This window comes from Vigna umbellata, chromosome 4, assembly GCF_029865625.1.
Source record: "Vigna umbellata cultivar VRB3 chromosome 4, Vumbellata_1.0, whole genome shotgun sequence".
NCBI classification, from domain to species: domain Eukaryota; kingdom Viridiplantae; phylum Streptophyta; class Magnoliopsida; order Fabales; family Fabaceae; genus Vigna; species Vigna umbellata.
Genome location: NC_142168.1, coordinates 27,105,151 through 27,126,035, shown reverse-complemented (window position 1 = coordinate 27,126,035; position 20,885 = coordinate 27,105,151). Strand labels below are relative to the sequence as shown.

The 20,885-nt window shown below is 34.8% G+C and overlaps 1 protein-coding gene across 4 annotated transcripts; it reads left to right on the top strand.

The window, feature by feature from the left end:
• Positions 1–771: 771 nt before the first annotated feature.
• CPSF160 (cleavage and polyadenylation specificity factor 160) lies at positions 772–20,245 on the top strand. 4 transcript variants are annotated; one of them, XM_047301773.2, is made up of 26 exons: positions 772–1,278; positions 3,725–3,871; positions 4,649–4,802; positions 6,579–6,714; positions 7,723–7,868; positions 8,430–8,525; positions 8,646–8,698; positions 8,892–9,023; positions 10,836–10,887; positions 11,000–11,119; positions 11,327–11,458; positions 11,629–11,757; positions 11,961–12,038; positions 12,531–12,671; positions 13,635–13,729; positions 14,002–14,198; positions 14,446–15,227; positions 15,628–15,708; positions 15,796–15,861; positions 15,949–16,026; positions 16,715–16,942; positions 17,020–17,151; positions 17,230–17,406; positions 17,719–17,904; positions 18,875–19,257; positions 19,629–20,245. In XM_047301773.2, the coding sequence occupies exons 1-26, from the start codon at positions 974–976 to the stop codon at positions 19,741–19,743; spliced, it is 4,341 nt and encodes a 1,446-aa protein (XP_047157729.2). In that variant the 5' UTR covers positions 772–973; the 3' UTR covers positions 19,744–20,245. The 4 variants fall into 4 exon arrangements, with proteins under 4 accessions (XP_047157729.2, XP_047157730.2, XP_047157728.2 ...); XM_047301774.2 differs by having other exon boundaries at positions 8,646–8,701; positions 11,632–11,757; XM_047301772.2 differs by having other exon boundaries at positions 8,646–8,701.
• The last annotated feature ends 640 nt before the right edge of the window (positions 20,246–20,885 follow it).

The window sequence follows — 20,885 nt, the reverse complement described above, 5'->3', positions numbered from 1 at the left end:
TATCGAGGAGGAGGTTCCCTATGGGTTACACAAGCACCAATAACATCTGAGCTAACTATATAAGGGATCAACACCACTCTTTACCCAGAACCTTAAGGCAATGAGTTAATGGGTCTTTCATCTTTATATACTGCTCTACTTTTTTATTTCTATCAAATGTGACACTTGGACTCACACTTGGATACCCAACACAAACACATGTCTCAATAATTAGAACTCTTAGAAGAAAGAGAAAACTAACATAATTGAATATTATAGAAATGATTAATATTTTAGATAACGAGACACATTTATAAATTTTTTTATATTATTAATTTTTTTAACATTAAAATAATCAATTTTAGTATTTTGAAACACCTAACAATTCTAATCATTTATTTTCTAAGCTGTTACCGTACTAACGTAAAACTATATAAACTAGATTCCTTTTAGTACACCCTTTAACGTAAAATCACTCTTCTTATTTTCTTTAGTTTTATTTTACCTTATACAATAACCCTCAAATTTGATTTTCATTCACTTTTTAAAGTTTTTATTTTTAATTTTTTATAACTTCCAAAAGTTGTATTCTTTCGCATTATATTTATTTTCTCAATTATTAAATTATAACACAATAACATAAAAGTAAATAAATCATTTAAATACATACATATCAAATTTTAAGCTAGTATTTACATTAATTTTAATTCAACAAAAGTAAAACAAACACGTGTATTAATAATTATAAAATGTCACTGACTTTTTTTTTTTTGTTAAATTCTTCCAAAATATTTTCCAGCCAAACTCAAATTCTTTCCCTCGCCGCGGAGAGTGAGCTACACTGGCAGATATCAGAGTGAGGGGACTCACAGAAATACTGAGTCCCGCCAAACCTAAACCCTAATCGAGGGTTTAAGCTCCAACAACATAACCCAATCCTTTTCTCTTTAACCGTTTCAGTTCCGAATTTGAATCTCGCGCGTCTCCTTCAACCATGAGTTTCGCGGCGTACAAGATGATGCAGTGGTCCACTGGAATCGACAACTGCGCCGCCGGCTTCCTCACGCACTCACGTGCCGAATCCGTTTCGCTCCAGGCCGACGACCTAGACGCCGAGTGGTCCTCCCGCCCTAGCCGCGTCGGCCCCCTCCCAAACCTCGTCGTCACCGCCGCCAACGTCCTCGAGGTCTACACCGTACGCATCCAAGAGGACCAGCCGACCAAGGCCACCGACCCCCGCCGCGGTACTCTCCTTGATGGAATCGAGGGAGCCTCACTTGAGCTCGTGTGCCACTACAGGTTTCGCCTCTGTCCGCTTATCTGTTTTGGAATTTGAATTGTGCTTAGATTAGCTCATTTTTGAGAAATTATAATAAGCGATTATTTCGTCGGGACCAAACATTTTGAGCTGTGTAGGGTAGTGGTGTGAATTTGCAGCGGCGAGCAACTAACGAGGTTGCATTCCCGTCGAGAGAGGTGCTCCCATAGAGTGTTTGTTCACTTGTTCTGGAGTCTGCATTTTGATTAGATTAGTTTATTTAAAAAAATAGTAAAAATAGCGATTACTCGAAATGATATGGACTAGACATTTGAGCTGTGGTCGTTGTATGGACTTGCTGGAATTTAGAATGTTTAGTGCCAATAGTGGCTGGGTTGATTCTAGCGTAAGGGGTTAATTTCTATAATGTGGCGAACAACTAACAAGGTTCCAATTGCCGTTGAAAGAGGTGCGCACATTTAGTGTTTTGTTCACTTGTTCTGGAGTCTGAATTGTGATCGGATTAGCTTATTTTAAAGAAATAGTGAAAATAGCAATTAGTTTCTTGGAAATGATCTGAACTAGACATTTGGCCCATGATTGTTGTGTGATTTACTAGAATTTCATGGGAGGGGTTAGTTCTCCTGACAATGTGGCAAACGAAGGTTTGATTTTCCATCGAGAGAGGTTTCTCACATAGAGGTTCTGACTGTACGCAAATATGGTTGTGTATACATATGAGAAATTAGAAAGAAAACCGTGGTCCATAAGCCAGTTTTTGTTTCTTAGCTATTTTTATTTCTTGTTTGCAATTGATGGTACATTGTGGATTGAGTAGTGGTGATTTAGTGTGTGATAATTGTATGTGCTTGGTTAATGGTGCAGGGATGTAGATTTGGTTATTTGCAGCTTTGTTAGTTTCCTGAATTTACTGTTGCAGTTCAGGGGAGGCTGTGAGGATTTAGTGGAATTCAGGGGTTGGGTCTTGTTGTAGGGATTAGTACGTACAACGTAGCAGATCAAAGTTTGAGTTGCTTATGTTCACATTTAGAGTTCAACCCTGCCGCAAACAAGATTGTCTCCGAAGAAGTACACCCACAGTGTTATCATTATCAAAAAATATTGGGAACACCTAAAAGTCCTCTACAAATATATACCAGGAGGCATAACAGATTATAGTAGAAGCATTACAGACAAAAAGAGAATACAGTATATGCATACAAGTATGTTTCGAAGACCAGATTGACTGGAGATAAGACTAAATTATAGTAGATAAGTGGATGTAAACTTCTTCTTACTAAGTTGATTTTGTGAGGTTGAGTTACTTTTAAAGCTCACTTTTTTAAGATGGTATTAGAGCTATTCAAAGTCTATCCTTTTCAAGTTTGTTTGGACTCGTGTCACCTACTATTGAGTTTTTCTCAGTTTCATGCTTGAGATGTCCAATTCTCGACATGAAGGGGGTATGTTGGAGATGCCACATCAATTAGGAATAATATCAAATTATAATATATAAGTGAGTACAAATCTCATTATACCATGTTGGTTTTGAAATATTGTGTTAAACTTAAAGTTCCTTTTTAAAAATCTTATAAACAATTTATTGGGTTTGGGTTGGGTATAAGAATCCAAAACATTTATGAAAAACGAAATTAGGGTTTCTTTTTCCTTCGGTGGGTTGGGCTGACCCAGATCTTTTTTTTTTCTTATGATGGAGGTGTGGCTTGATTTCTGTAATGCCCAAGGCAGCTGGTATGCTGCTACAGAAAACCTGATTTGCCAACACCTTGTTATGATGGCCTACAATGAATCCATTGCTTTCCGCCATGGCCATTAATTGATAACACTGAGTACACCTGTGTGATTAAATAAAAGGGTAGTGAATAAAAGAGCTTATATTTTTAAGTTCTCATAGCAACTGATAGGTATGTTGTGGATTCAGTAGTGACAATAAAGTTTGTGATAATTGTAAGTGTTTGGTTAATGGTGCTGGGATTTAGACTGGAATAATGTTCAGCTTTGTCAGTTTGCTGAATTTTCTGATGGAGTTGAGTGTGGAGCATCTTATGCCACAATGTAAAAGTCTAACCGTGTGGCTGATGCTGGAACATAAAATGTGAAATTTGTAAATATTTATATTTTCTTAAATATTGTTTTATAATTGATAGGTATGTATATTAGTGGTCATCAAGTGGGTTTCCTTGAAGGCATCGGGATATTGAGTAGATTGCTCTTGCTTCTTTTAGCCATTGTTTTTACTGACAGACTCAAGTTTTATGTGATGTTTAGAAAATTTATTTTGTTTTATTTTCATTTAGTATTGTATGGACTGGGTTAAGGGAATTTAGTTAGTGATAGTCTCATGGATTTCCTTGATGATAATGGAAATGTTGGACATGACCTTGATCATTTGCTTGTTTAATCTATTGGATTTAGTGATTGATTTGGGCATCTTACTTGACACATGCTATTATACATATGATCCAGGTTGCATGGTAATGTTGAAACCATGGCCGTGTTGAGCATTGGAGGTGGTGATGCTTCTAGGAAGAGAGACTCTATCATCTTAACTTTTGCAGATGCAAAGATTTCAGTTCTCGAGTATGATGATTCTATTCATGGACTTCGGACGAGGTGAGTGCATAGTTTAAATTAGATTGTGAACAACATATGCTTTTCTTTTGTTAAATTATGTTATTAGTAATGTCATATGTGGCTCCATAATTCTGTGAACTAAAAGTGAAAAGAATCATTAATGAAAAAAAAATAGCCTTCAAATTTGTTAGGAGTTCCATTGAAAATGGATTTATCCAACTCTTTGTTATACTCTTACTATACACATTTTGTGCTACTTGGTTGATATTATTAAAATGGTTAGCTACTTAGTTGAACTGCAGAGATATCGTATTCTATTTGGAATGTTATGAGTGGGTGTGCGGACATTGTAGTTCAACATTGTAGGGTAGAAGACTAGGTTGAATACTCTCATCAAGATGTTTTCTGTATTAAACAGTTCTAATCAAAACCTCCATGTGGCCTGCTTATGGAAAGGATTGGTATTGTGATGAGCTGTAACTATTGTTATGTTTGTTTTACTTCAAGGTGTAAAGAGAGAAATGTTTTTATTCTGGTGATATTTGAATGCAGTGATATAAGTTTACCATTGTCTTTTGGAGGGATTGAATATGGAAGATGTACAGGGCTTGCATAAAGCAAGCTGTTGCCATTTCTTTTTGTTTTGTTGTTTACGGATAGGGTGTTGAGTATAACATAAAACAGTTGTTCATTGACCTGTAGCATGCCAGTACTCATTTGAGAATCAGAATCCAAGTAATTTTACATCAAAATCATATCTCTTGTGTAAAGGATTTAGTTTATGTCTTGTCTTTAACTCTTGTTTCTACCTCCTAGTTCTTTACATTGTTTTGAGGGTCCAGAATGGCTTCATCTGAAAAGAGGAAGAGAACAATTTGCAAGAGGACCAGTGGTAAAGGTTGATCCTCAAGGCAGGTGTGGTGGAGCTCTTGTATATGATTTGCAAATGATAATACTAAAGGCCACTCAGGTTTTTCCTCTTTACCTTGTGAATTTAAACACTTTATTACATACTAATATTTTTTACCTGTTTATTAAAAATAATCATTGTTCACTAGATATAGAAGGGATAGCCTAAAATGCCCAATCTCTTTACATGTCTTTAAAGGGAACTTCCTTGAAATATCCATTATTTTTTCTTGCGTGTGCACCAGAAAGTAGGATTTGGATTCAAGTTTTAGGGTGTCTAGTCATGCTGTTGCAGGTTCTGTTTTAAATTCCTCTAATTTTTTCTCCAAATAGGAATAAATCTGTTTTTGTACACCTCTTTTGAAAGTCCAAGGTTCCATCCAAGGCAACATCTTTCATTTGAATTTCTATTACATAAAAGGATTGATTCTAATGATTTGTTGTGGATTTGTAAACTATGCAAAGGCTTCCCTTCACTGTGTTTTGTGCCTTGATTTATTTGACATCAATGGGCTCTTAGGATGTTTTAGTATCACATCTTCAATTTGCTGGATTCTGTCCCGTTATTATAACTAAATGTCATTTGTTTTCTTAATTCTCTTTCCATGCTTAGGTTGTTTAAAATTATTTCAAGGCTACAAATCAACCTTTCAGGGTTAAACAATCTTTATCTGTTTTCGTCTATTTGTGGGATTTCAATTACATAAACTGCAATTGACCTATCTAGGAGTTCCTATGGGTGGTAATCTCTTGGTCCACACCTTTAGTAACTCTTAGAAAGTGGACTTTAAATTTAATTCAATCTCATAAAACCGACGCATAACCCATTTATATACCTTAATTTGGCCATATCTTTTTATTGATGCTAGATTTTCAACACTCTCTCTCATACTGAGGACTAAATATCTTGAGCATGTGACTAGATATTTGTGGGTGGTTTAATAGCAGATAAGACAATAGACCTAACAAATCTGAGTAGAATAAACTCTGAATCTATTGTGGAAAGTATGTTTTAAGCCTAACTCTACCTTACAAAACTAGTTAATAAGGTGAGATTTATACTTATTTATATACTATAATTTAATCATATCTCAATTTGATGTTGGATCTCCAACAAGAACATGCCATTTGAATGATGTTCTAGTTGTTAGACAGTTTTATGGGAGCTTTCTTTTTCTAATTTTCTTTCACTGGTCGGGTTTCTGTAATTCAATTGTCTCTGTATAATATCTCACTGTATTATGTCACTCTATATAGTTTTTAAGAATTTCTTATTCTCTTGTATATCTGTCTCTACTTTGTTCCTAAAAAATATTTCTTTTATTAAAATAGCTACACAGCAGTAAGACATTTATGGTGTGGACATTTCACTTTTAATAAAACTAGAAAAGCTGGATTTCCTGTGAGGATTTAGGTCTTTTGGATAAATTTCCCATGCCGTTTTAGTAGTTTTGATTGGATTCGGAATTAAGACAGCTAGGTACCATTGCAATGCTACATGAGCAGTGATCTGGTGCTTTTAATTAAAGAGAATGCCTTATTTTTAGGATAGTGTTATATTAATGCAGTGATTGTACGTGCATATTAATGCAGAAGAAAAATGGGATCCAATTTTTGGGCTTACCAGGCTACCTGACCTTTTGTTTAATAATTTTCAATTAAGTAACTATGATGCAAACAACCTGTTGTAACCCAGCTTTGCATTCTGTAATCCGCCTAACATTTAAAATCAACTGTGATTCATTTTTTTAGTTTATTTATCTTGAAAAAATTTCTTTATGTATTATATTTTTTATTGTCTTTTAATCATTTTATTCTTGTATTTTGTTTTTGTCAGGCTGGTTCTGGTTTAGTTGGGGACGATGATGCCTTGGGATTTTCAGGAGCAGTTGCTGCCCGAATTGAGTCATCTTATATGATAAACCTCCGTGACTTGGATATGAGGCATGTAAAAGATTTTACGTTTGTTCATGGTGAGTGAAGAGATTATTAATATTTACTATCTTGTCTCAATTATGTATTTATAAACTATAAAATAAAAGTTCTAGCTCTTTGTGAGATGGAATCTATATTTAGTTTTGATAAAAAATGGATCAGGGTTGTTAATCGTATGGTATTCTTATTTCTTTCCTGATTTTGTGGGGTGTTGGGGAGAACAAGAAAATTGGGCTTAATCCAAAGGCTGCAAAATTAAAGAAAAATGAAACCATCTGTCTCCCTATATCAGCAGCAACAAGTATGTATGAATCACTAGAAGGGACAGGAATCACATTAATCCATAAGAAAGTTACCGGCTCCAGTTGATGAGTCATTCTGCAAATTTATTTCCCTCACAGTGAAATAGAACTCGTGACTTTAATATAGCCATAATAAATGTTAGAAGAAAAAGAGATTGTCTTTGTAACTGAACCCTGCCTTAGTGAAACACAGAAAAATTGTTCCTGTAAGTTTGAAATAACAAGGCCTACTTATGTACTTTAACAAGTCCTACTTATGAACCCTGCCTCAGCCAAACAAGGCATAATGGATTTGCACATTAATTCTTTAGTTATGAACTAATAACAATTTTATTTTCTATATGCATATATTTCATTCATTCATACACCAAGGACAGAGACAGACTTTTTTATTATAATACATGGTTCAAATGTATAAATAAGCATTTATTGCGTTTGTGCACGATAAAATATTGACTGTTGGTTTGATTAAAATGACACGTTTCTTAAATTTATTTTCTGTTTGCTTATTTGGTAGCCCTCTTTTATAATTTGAATAATTAGCTGTGTTGTTTCTGAATCAAAAACTGAATTAACTAATTTTGTAATTTACAATAATCATTTAAAATAAAAATATAAGGGATTTTGATTCTGGTGCTTTATTGCATTACTTGAGTATCTATTTTCTTTGCATGAAAAGATAGTAATATGCATAAGTTTGTGTTAATTTTTACTTAACAAGTATTGATTTAATGTGTTGTACAGGCTACATTGAACCTGTAATGGTTATTTTACATGAACGTGAACTCACTTGGGCTGGGCGTGTCTCATGGAAGCATCATACTTGCATGATATCAGCACTTAGTATCAGTACAACCTTAAAGCAGCATCCACTTATTTGGTCAGCTGCTGTAAGTTCAACGTAGATGCCTAGATGTCACTTCAATGTGATTTTCAAAACTGACAATAGCAGAATGGAAGATTTTTACCCTCTGCAGTTCAATATTTTAGATAAGCTGGAGTATTTAAGATATGGCTAGTTTATTAACCTCTTTATTGGTGTTTGCTATGTATATTTTTTTTATTTATAATTTTCTTTTCATTATATAAATTTTAGTTTTGTTTGTACTTGTAGCCAAACAAAAATAGTGTAATTAATGGTGTCTATTATATTGTTTAAACATTTTTAGTTTTGTTGTTCCTTAATATATAGGCTAACAAAAGTGAATGTGAGTAATGATGTCTATTATATTGACTTTTTTTTTTTAACAATTTACCACCTCTTCCATGTGAGATCTCTTTAGTAAGTGATTAATCAATGTGACCATGTAGACCTTATGGTTTGAGTAATATTTCCTCATGGAAATCATATGTATTTCTGAATTCGAGCATCATTTGACTTCTGATTTCCCCCCTCTTTTTTACACACTAAACTGTTTTTGTAAATTTTTCTGTTGCATTAATTTTTCCAGAATCTCCCCCACGATGCATACAAGCTTCTTGGTGTGCCCTCGCCAATAGGTGGTGTTCTTGTAATAGGTGCTAACACTGTTCATTATCACAGTCAGGTAAATGAGTTGCGGAGGCATATTTAATTGTAGTTTTGCGGGTATGTGTATTCTTGCATTTTACAGTTTTTGGTTTGCACTATACAGTGAATAATCTAATTATATAGGTTGTTTTTGCAGTCTGCTTCTTGTTCATTGGCCTTGAACAGCTATGCTGTTTCACCTGACAATATGTGGTGATTCTTTCTGTCATATACCCTTCATTTAAAAGGAAATAACATTCTTGGCACGAGTTTTTGCAATTATTTGACATTATCCTCAGTTTTCATACTCTCATTTGAAATCCTCGTATGCACATTAACTAATTTCTGCAAATTGTATTTGGATGTTAGCTTTTATAACCCCAATTCCCTTTTGTATTTCCAGTCAAGAGATACCGAGATCAAGTTTTAACGTGGAGCTTGATTCTGCCAATGCAACTTGGTTGTTGAGTGATGTGGCCTTGCTGTCTACAAAAACTGGCGAACTGCTATTGCTTACTCTTGTTTATGATGGAAGGTATGCTGCTTTTTCTTTTTATCCTCCTCATTCACATTCTTTATGTTGTGGGTCTTATGTTAATTTTAGCTGATTAAGATGTAGACGTGTAGATTGATAGTACCCTCCAACTGACTTATAATAGGAATGCGTCATTTTACTTGGATAAAAGAATCTTACGAGTCTATTCCTCTACTTGTGTTTGTTCACATACTTTATGTTGTGGGTCATATGTTCATTTTAAGCTCATTAGGAGGTAGATGTGTAGATTGAGAGTACACTCCAACTGACTTACACAGTGTTTGCTTTCACTTAATTACTGTTGAAGTGGATGGGTATGTGAGTGTCCTGTGTGTTTTCTTCTTCAACCAATTTGAGAGGATTTGTGGGAGAGAATTTGCGGGATGGGCAGGGATTCAAATCCTCGCATAACTGAAGAGATTCATGATGATTTACAGTACATACAATTTTTTTTTAATTGGCAAATTTTAGTTGTTAGTATTATGTTAGTGGGGGAGTTGAACCCACAGTCTCTCCTTCCTTCCCTTCCAACTTTACCACCAAGCCAACTTTATATCTCCTAATTGTTAGTGAAGAGAGTTGAATCCACAATCTCTCCTACTCTCCCTTCCAACTTCTACCACCAAGCCAACCTTATAATGTAACATTACTAAATTGCCCATGGCTTTTGTTTTAGATCACATTGAATGATCCTTGCATGATGCTGTTAAGGTTGTGTGATTTGTGAGAGGGGAGAATATGTTGTGAAACCATTAGAATCGATTATGTGGACGTGGGAATTGATTCTACACCATCAGAACTGATTCCATGGGGGCGAGATTTGATTCTACATCATGGAAACTGATTCTATGGAGTTGAGAATGGATTCTCTTGCCTTAGAATCGATTCTGTTTATTGCGAAACTGATTCAATGTGTTATTTTGTTGTGTGGTCGCTGGTGTGGTGGTGATAGTGCATGTGGGTGGTAGGTGCTGTTGACGTTGGACAGTTGTGTAATGGTTCTTGTGGAGCTTGTGTGGTGGTTGGTTGTGTGGGGATGTAGCTTCCTTCCTGGCTGAGGACGTGTCCTATTTCCTGTGTTGTGATGGTTGGTGGGTTGAGCAGCATTTCCTGTGAAAGAAGAAGCTGCTGTAATAATAAACTAATAATAATAATACTATTAGATTTTATTTTAAATTAATTTTAACTAATAAGATTTTATTTTATATTAATTTTAGCTGCAAGGACAAAAGTGTAATCTTACATTTTAATCTATTTAAACATTTTTTTATCTATGACATCCATCAAATCATTCACAAACTTTTCCTTTAGATATCTTCACTTTCATCTCTCTATTCCTTAAAACAAACAACACCACAATCCCTTCTCTATATCCTTAAATCCATCCATTCACCCTCATTGGAATCTATAAGTAAATACAGCCGTATAGTAGGAATATGTTCTTACTTGCATAAAAGATAATCTTACCAGTCTTTTAGTGTTTTGTAGTCTATCCTTTTTTTTTTCATGCTATCATCTCATGCTTCTCTTTCGAAAGTGGAAGGCGTTTCTGTACCCCAAAAGTTTTTTATTTGTTTTTATCAAAAGAAGGAAAAATAGTTTAAGCTTTTAAATTTGTGATCTATAGTAGATTGGTAGATGGAAATCATTTTGAAGAATTCTAGAGTAGGCAGTGTGATTGAAGAAAAGAAAGAGTTGATGCGTTATCCCCTCATCCAACTGTTGTATTTTGATGTGCTCAAGACATTACTAAACACAACTATGATATAGCTTCCTCTATACATAAACCATTAATTATTATTTTTCATTCAGGGTTGTACAGAGACTTGATCTTTCCAAGTCAAAAGCTTCAGTTCTGTCATCTGTAAGTTTGAAAATTCTACACCTGTTGAGTTAATGTTATAGATTCAAATCTAAAATTTTCAGATTAATTTTCATGTTGACCAGTTTTTCTAATATCTGCATTGTTATATAAGGGTATTACGACAATTGGGAATTGTCTATTTTTTCTCGCCAGTCGGTTAGGGGATAGTATGTTGGTGCAATTTTCTTGTGGATCTGGTGGTTCGTTGTTGTCATCCAATTTAAAAGAAGAGGTATGTAATGGATGTCTTGAATTTCTCTTCTACCTTCTTATGATTGATAATTTCAAAGCCATTTCTTTTAGTAGATGCAAATATGCTATTGAAGATGAGTTTGTTTTTTGGGTTCTACCAACATTAAGCCTGCTGTCATCTTTTTTCATTACGTCTGTGTTCTCTGTCACTGAAGTAATTATTACATTTTCCCTTGCAACTTTGTAGGTCGGTGATATTGAAGTGGATGCTCCATCAAAGAGATTGCGGAGGTCACCTTCTGATACTTTGCAAGACATGGTTAGTGGCGAAGAGCTCTCCTTGTTTGGGTCTGCTCCAAATAGAACAGAATCAGCTCAGGTAGTGTCTTGATATGGATAGAGGAAAAGTCTCGTGAGATTTAGTGGGCATCTTAACGTCTTTTGATTGTTTATAGATATATTCCTTGTTGTCTTTTCTGTGGTATTTTCTGAATTTCTTTTGCATATCAAACTTGCTGAACTAGTTAAATAGTTATATTTTTGCTGCAGAAGTCCTTCTCGTTTGCTGTGAGGGATTCATTGATTAATGTTGGTCCTTTGAAAGACTTCTCATATGGTTTAAGAATAAATGCTGATGCAAATGCTACAGGGATAGCGAAACAGAGTAACTATGAACTGGTTAGTAACTTGTGTTACCCGTTTTAATCCAAGCTCTATTACTTTTTGCTTAGACAGGGAAAAAGGTCGGGGAGTGAAAGAAGTCTTTGTACCACCTTCTTGTATAATAGTAGTATTCCATAGAGTTTGTTTACATTATGCTTGTGTCTTAGTTTAATTCCACTTAATGATTTTTAATTTACATATATTGAGCCACCATGCAGGTGTGCTGTTCTGGTCATGGAAAGAATGGTTCTCTGTGTGTTTTGCGGCAATCAATTCGTCCAGAAGTGATTACTGAGGTTTGTCCATAATTTTCGTTGGTGGGACATGTTTTAATATATGAAATATGTTTATGATATAATTTTTAACCTTTTCTTTATATCAATTTACAAAACTACTGAAACTTTAATTTTTTATATTTTATCACTACAATTGCATAATAAATCAATTATTACTAGATACATCAAGCATTTAAATGTGATGTACTTGTGAAATAGTAGAGAAGATTAGGAGAAATCTCCCTTATGTGTTTAGCATACACATAGGGTAGTTTATTTATAATATAAGATAAGGGTTAAACCCTAAATACAGAATGGACTAAGCCCAATTAACATAAACACACAACTTAACATCTAACCGTACTAATGCTACTTCTACCCATCTAGTTGTTTGTTTAGCAATTTGCTGAATGCTCTAAAAAGAATCTTATGAATTATGAATCAATTTCTGATTGAGAAGCTTGCAAATGGTATGCAACATTCATACTTTTTTTGTATAATGCATACTTTCAGGTGGAACTTCCTGGTTGCAAAGGAATTTGGACTGTGTATCATAAGAGCACACGTGCTCATAATACTGATTCTTCTAAGCTGGCTGATGATGATGATGAGTATCATGCCTATCTTATTATTAGTTTGGAGGCTCGTACAATGGTAAATACAGTATTTGGTTTTAGAACAATAAGATATGGCTAAAGTCTAATAAGTTTTGATTTTAATGTTTATTTGTGGATTGACTTTGTAGTCAAATCATTTGGGGGTGCGGAATTTAAGTATTACATGAGTGCCTTAACAAAATGGTAGGGAGGTTAAATCAAGCTCCTAATATGGGTATGCGAATTACATGACATCAGTAACGGTTCCTATAATACAACATTTCCGAGATAGTTCTATATGTGTATGTTTATATACGTGATGTCAAGTATTTTATAAACTTGTATTACAACTTACTGCTTTACTTCCTTTGATTTTTTTTTTTTTTTATATATTTTTATTGTTAATTTTCTTAAATGGAAATTGACTTATAGGTCTCTCCTATGCAAGCAATGTGGGCATCTAATCACAGTATCTATAATCTTCCCTGAGTTTTATTCACAAATCCTCCATGTCTTTATCATCTCTAGTTTTGTCTCTGTTGGCTGAGCGGCAAATCAGCTTTCTTCACCCTTTGCCCTTTGGGAAGCAGGACAGATGAAGGGTGAACTAACACTTGAAAATTTGGGTTTCTTTAGTGAATTAAGTTTTGCAAGATTGGGAACTAGAAGTCCACTTGTTTGTAGAAAAGTTTAGCTTGCTGGCAATGGAGAGGCATTTAATTGGACTGCCGATGAAATTCGGGTTTTCATATTTATATAGTAAATAAGGGAAAACTCAATCACAGGCATGAACAATAAAAGAAAATTGAGGAAAACAATCCTTTGTTTGATTAAGGGGGACATGTCAAGCTTCAACATCAATTTTAACTTAAAAAGTTGGTTGACTGAGGCTTTATTCTTGCTTCAAAGCTCATCCGCTCCTTGATGTGTTATCCGTATTTATTGCAAAATTAAAATGATAATAGTTTGTCATGGTTTGCATAACGAAGTTACCTGTGTTTTCTTGGCTAATTTTTAACAGGTACTAGAAACAGCCGATCTTCTGAGTGAGGTTACTGAAAGTGTGGACTATTATGTTCAAGGAAAAACACTTGCTGCGGGAAATTTATTTGGAAGGTGGGTCTTTATTGGTTGGTTATTGATGTTTCTGTAAGAATAAAATTAGAAGATGGGTTATAATTTACTTGGTTTGTAGATCTTTACCATTTGGCTGGGATTATTGATTTCATATTGCATGGAGCCATGAACTGTTATCACTTGCTGGTGAAATGGAAAGTGTCTTCTATGTACCTTTATTTCCCTGTTAATTTTCATCTAGTCCAATGTCTTGTCACAATTTTCCATAATTATAGAAATACAACTAATGCTGTCCCAGTTTTTATTCGTAGGCGTCGAGTTATCCAAGTCTATGAACGTGGGGCTCGAATTCTAGACGGTTCTTTTATGACTCAAGATATAACCTTTGGAGCTTCAAATTCAGAATCTGGTTCTGCTTCTGAGAGTGCCATAGCACTTTCTGTTTCTATAGCTGATCCATTTGTCTTACTCAGAATGAGTGATGGAAGTGTTCGTCTTCTGATTGGAGGTAAACTCTTGGTTAGTTATTTTCCTTCTAACAAATTATATATATTTTTAATTTCCACTTTCATAGCCCTCATAAGCTTTGTCCTCTTTGTCTATTATATGCTTGCGTTACTTGTGCTGCTTGTTTTCACTATTTTGGAACCTATAATCAAGGATTGAGTTACACGGTGCAGGCATCTATAGATGCTATTTAGCTTTGTTTTCCCCTCTTTTTGTGATGCCTTTTTCCTTGTCATTTCAATTTACAGATCCTATTACCTGCACAATTTCTGTCACTTCACCAGCTTCATTCGAGAGTACCAAGGGATCAGTTTCTTCATGCACACTGTATCATGATAAAGGACCTGAGCCTTGGCTGAGGAAGACTAGTACTGATGCGTGGCTTTCTACTGGTGTTGGCGAGGCTATTGATGGTACTGATGGTGCTGCTCAGGACCATGGGGATATTTATTGTGTTGTTTGTTTTGATAATGGCAACCTTGAAATATTTGATGTCCCCAATTTCAATTGTGTCTTTTCTGTGGAAAATTTTATGTCTGGAAAAAGCCATCTTGTTGATGCTCTGATGAAAGAAGTACTGAAAGATTCTAAAATGGGGGATAGAGATGGAGTGGTCAGCCAAGGGAGGAAGGAAAATGTACCAGATATGAAGGTTGTAGAGTTGGCTATGCAGAGATGGTCTGGGCAACATAGCCGTCCATTTCTTTTTGGGGTTTTGAGTGATGGAACTATTCTTTGTTACCATGCTTATCTTTATGAAAGTCCAGATGGTACTTCTAAAGTTGAGGATTCAGCATCAGCAGGAGGAGGATCGGTTGGCCTTGGCACTACCAATGTTTCCAGGCTTAGAAATTTGAGATTTGTTCGTGTGCCCTTGGATGCATATTCCAGGGAGGAGACATCTAATGGATCACCTCGTCAACAAATTACTATTTTTAAGAATATTGGTAATTATCAAGGATTCTTCTTATCTGGGTCAAGACCAGCTTGGGTCATGGTGTTGAGGGAACGACTTCGTGTTCATCCACAGGTCTGAACAAATCCGTCATTATGTAATCATATCCATATATTGTTTCTGGTTTAATTTCTTTTGAGATTTGTTGGGGATACCTATAACTTTTTACATGGCGCTTCTTCATTGTAATGAGTATGTTCAATGAAGTTGGATAAGGCAGTTACAATAAATTAGATGCTCTTAATTTAATAGGCTTTGTAGTAAGCTCCACCACCGATTGCAATTTCAAGTTGCATTTACTAGCTGATTGGTCTGCATATTATGTTTGAACCCTCATGGGTTGGCTGTCACATTGGATGACTACATTTTTTTTGCTTGATTTGACTACCTAAATGTAAATTATAATTCTTTTTTATAATATTTTTTTGTACAGAAGAAATTTGAAAAATTATCTTACTGTTGTCTTCTATGTCAGCTATGTGATGGATCTATTGTTGCTTTTACTGTACTTCACAACGTGAACTGCAATCATGGACTTATATATGTTACATCACAGGTACGGGATGATACTTTGCTTTTATGGATAAATTATCATAAACTAGATATATACTTGTGGTTAACCTTTCTTTAATCTACTCTACAGGGTGTTTTGAAGATATGCCAGTTGCCTTCTGGTTCAAACTATGACAGCTACTGGCCTGTACAAAAAGTTAGCTTTCTACAGCTCAAAATATAAAATTCTAGATTTTCTATCTGATTTGCTTGGACCTTTTCTAATTTGTGTTATCATTCTTAGATTCCACTAAAAGCCACTCCACACCAAGTAACATATTTTGCTGAGAAGAATTTATATCCACTTATTGTCTCGTTTCCAGTAAGTACATCTATCTTTTTTAATTTGCTTGAAATGTTCAAGAACATAGTTGTTAGGCTTACAAGGTCATATAATCCTTACTCATTTAATTGATTATATAATTCTTAGACTTGAATATTCGTCAAAATTTGGATCAGCTTATTTTCAAACTTTTATTTCTTGCAGCTTATGAAAAATCTTGACACAATGTAATTATTTTTCTAATAAGCTTGAACAAGATGTCAAATATTTTTTATAATCTTAGTATTTGTAATCACTTACACGCAGTACATCAAGTTGCTTTCTACTTTTAAGCTAAGGATTAGATTGCATAAACTAATCCTGCTTATAAAGTTTCTTCTTCCATTAGCTTGTATACTGGTTAGTAATTATATTCTATCTTGTCCATGTATTTCTTATTATCCAACAAAAAAGATATGTAGGTTTTTCTTCCGAAGTAATACCCAGTCGCTAGTTTGTCAATTTTAAGTAATTTAGCTTATTTGTGCTTTCAATATTTGCTACTAAAACTTTATGGTTTTTATATTATTTTTGGCGTAGTGCTAAACGTTTTTTTCCCCACTCCATTAATTGAATTGTTCCATTTATTATTTTAATTAGAAGCAGCAACTTTATTGATTGCTTTTTAGTCTTTAGTCACAAATTTTTTATTCAGAAAATGATACTACATTTTAATCATTCTCATCAGGTTCTTAAGCCACTAAATCAAGTTATTTCTTTGGTTGACCAAGATGTCAACCATCAGAATGAGGGTCAGAATATGAATTCTGATGATCAAAATCGATTTTATCCTATTGATGAATTTGAGGTTCGAATTATGGAGCCAGAAAAGTCTGGTGGCCCTTGGCAAACAAAAGCAACAATACCTATGCAAAGTTCTGAAAATGCCCTCACTGTGAGGATGGTTACGCTGCTGGTAATGTTTTTTTCTTCACTTTTAAAAACGAGATGCTTATTGGTGCTGATCCTTATTGAATTCTATCTTTGTTGTAGAATACAACCTCAAAAGAAAATGAAACACTTTTAGCCATTGGGACTGCTTATGTGCAAGGAGAGGATGTTGCTGCAAGAGGACGCATCCTCCTTTTTTCTTTGGGGAAAAATACTGATAATCCACAATCTCTGGTATCCACAAGCCCTTTACTCTAAATTTGGGTGATGCCTGTATTTGGACACTATCATGGATATCCATCTTCTTTGCAGGTTTCAGAGGTGTATTCGAAGGAATTAAAAGGTGCTATATCTGCCTTGGCCTCACTTCAGGGCCATCTATTAATAGCGTCTGGTCCAAAAATTATTCTGCACAAGTGGAATGGCACTGAGTTGAATGGTATTGCATTTTTTGATGCACCGCCATTACATGTTGTGAGCTTAAATATTGTGAGTGATTGTTCCTTAAATCTTTTATTATGATGAATAAATGGCCATTAAAAAACATTCAGTTTGGTTATGCAGTTATGTCTTTAATGTTCTGAAGTTTCTCTTATTGAATTAAAATTTGTTGGTTGGGTCAAATTAGTAGTGTGTTCCATGTTGTTTTCAAGAGCAATAATATTTCATTGTGATGCTTGATATGATAGAGTTTTGAAATGTGACAGAGGAACAAATAACATGAGAAACACAGATGAAGTGTATGCTATCGAGCTTTTAATTTTCCCATGTCTTGATTAGTGGTTTTTATCATTTTGGTAGGTAAAGAACTTCATCCTTATTGGCGACATCCATAAAAGCATATACTTTCTCAGTTGGAAAGAGCAGGGTGCTCAATTGAGTTTATTAGCCAAGGATTTTGCTTCTCTCGATTGTTTTGCAACAGAATTTTTGATTGATGGAAGTACTCTTAGTCTCATGGTTTCAGATGATAAAAAAAATATCCAGGTTTGTCTTACGATTGAATGGGAATTATTTGTTTACGTTGTTTTTTGTGATGTGTATTTTTGCACTTTTGAAAGTTATCTAATTCAAATAAAAGGAAGTTCTTCTAATTGAAAATTTATTCTCGAACATAATATAAGAATAATAACATGCATATTGTTTTCTTTTTACTTGTGTCTAGGAATTCTTTTACTCTGTATGGACGCTTTCCAGTTTAATTTCCATCGGAAAGTTCATTTTGACTAAAGACTTAGCTCTCTTTGTAATTGGGGTTTTACCCCTGTGTAGTCTCTAGTCAAGATGCTTCCAAAGCCCAGACAGAAACTTGTTCATCAGAGAGAAAATTTTACAGTCTTTAGTCGAGATGCACCATCCAATGGACCGTAGTAAAAAGAATAGTCCCTTATACTAACAGGCATCAAACCTACTATTCCCCCAAATTGCAAGATGAATTTTCTATCTTTGATAAACAATTTTGCCTGTTAAAATACAAACCTGTTAAATCTACAATGACCATATGTTGTTTGCGAGGGTCCAACCCCAACTGTTATATGGTTTGACTTGTCTTTGATCTTAGCATCAGCCAGAATCGAATCAGTGTACCCTATAGGCTGCCACTCGCAATGTTCCGTCAAGGTAGTTTTGTTTCCTGATGCCCCATTTGAAGAATTCACTGAGGCTAGCTTAACCTGAACATTTTCCTTCCCCTCAGTTCTTTCATTATTTATATTTTGGTGTTTGTCCATTTTTGTAATTTTGACTTGTTAATGTTTACTGGGATTTCATACACTCCTACGCAGTTTACTCTCTTTCTGTTTATATATTCTTTTATCCAACCAACAGAAAAGTTGCTTCTTTTTTAAAAAAAATTGATGTGGTCTTAAAATATAGCTATCAAGTTTTTTGTTTTTATTTTTGTTTTATTATCTTGTCCTTCCGGTGACATAAGTCCTTTGAAATGTATGATGCACAGATTTTTTACTATGCGCCAAAGATGTCCGAGAGTTGGAAAGGACAGAAGCTTCTTTCAAGAGCTGAATTTCATGTTGGTGCTCATGTGACTAAATTCTTGAGATTGCAAATGCTATCCACTTCGGATAGAGCTGGTTCAGCTCCAGGCTCAGATAAAACAAATCGTTTTGCGTTATTATTTGGGACCTTGGATGGCAGTATTGGCTGCATTGCCCCTCTTGATGAAATCACATTTCGTAGACTCCAGTCTTTGCAGAGAAAACTTGTTGATGCTGTAGCCCATGTTGCTGGCCTGAACCCCAGAGCTTTCAGACAATTTCGGTCAAATGGAAAGGCTCATAAACCTGGCCCTGACAGTATAGTTGACTGCGACCTGCTATGCCAGTAAGTTTATTCTTCAGCCAGTATTACTGCATGGGTGGTTGAGAAATGGATATTAAACTGAGTTTGAGTAAGAATTAAATATAAAGGTTGTTGGTTATTCTATAAATGTTTAAGAATTGCGATTTGCATCCAAAAATTAATGGCCCTATAAAATGCCTAAAACTTGGGTGCTTCCAAAAAGAAATGGAATAAATAGGGGATAATAAACCAAAGTAACATTGCAAGAAAATCTAGGTAAATTTCTTCATTTGCTTAGTCTTTCTATGAGCCAATAAGGTGAAAAGCTATACCTTGTACTTACAGACGTTACCTGTTTCAGATATTTACATTTGTCTCTTCATATTTCATTATATGCGGCTTCTTTGTTACAGTTATGAAATGCTTCCATTGGAGGAACAGCTTGAAATTGCTCATCAGGTTGGGACAACTCGATCACAAATTCTCTCAAATCTAAGTGATCTGTCTCTTGGAACTAGCTTCTTGTAAACACGGTCATCTTTGTAGATCAAGGAACAGTGCTGTCCATATTTTGCCATGCCGTTAGCATCTGTTTACTCTGATTCAATTAGCTCTTGTTATCGAGAAATGCTTTACTATGTCGAAGACTTGTTTAAGTCATTAGATCATGTAGCCTACTGCCGTTGGAAACAGTGAAAGCAGACAGTATTAGGATAGTGATATCCATAATTTATTCCAATGGATGTTTTATATTCTGTACTCTTTACATCAAAGGTCAATTTGCCATGTGGCTCATGCATGTCCTTTAACTACAGTCATGTAGACCTTGTTGTAGTAGTAGTAGGGGAGTCTGTTTTATTCCCTGCGGACGAGGTGGATGTAAAATGGATTTTGTTCCCCTAAAGAAACATAACCCCACTATAGAGGCAGATATTGTTCTGTATGTCAGCGTCCAGAGTTCTCTGTAACATGTAATTATTAGTATTATTATTTCTCACACCATAATATGACGTGTTAGTTGCAAATGACATTTTAATCTGTCATGGCTGTTAAGAGATATAAAGTTGGTTTAGTGGTAGAAGTTGAAGGAGAGAAAGATTAGTGGTGAGTTTGAATTCTTCTGTTAGCAAAAACTAACATTAATTACTAACATAATAATAACTAGCATTTGTAGATAAGACACGTCATGTGCATCTGTTGTGGGTCAGTCATAATACATGGGTGTATCCACCGATTTTTAAAAAGAGTTATTATCTGTTGAAAATGAACATTAGACTTTCATCTTAATTAACAATATTGGGAACATTAAGAATGATAATAATTTTACCAAAGTATACTTCTATGCTTGGTACTAAATTGTGATTGTAATTACATTTGTCTTCTTATTTACCTATTGCATCACAATCCCACTTACAACAGTAATTTAAATCGTGCTTCCTTGAAGTAGAAAATGGAATGGAAAAGTACTACCCTATCTATCAAAATCTCATCTAAGGTTAACTTGGAACAAAAAGCCAGGGGCTGCTGAATAGTTAGCATTCGTTGCATGCTCCTCACCTGACCCGAAAAAATAAAATATGAGTGATCGGATGTCACCAATTACGTCCACTGCTAGGAAGATGAATGTTGAATCTCTATGGGGCCTCAATTACAAATCACTGAATGAAGTG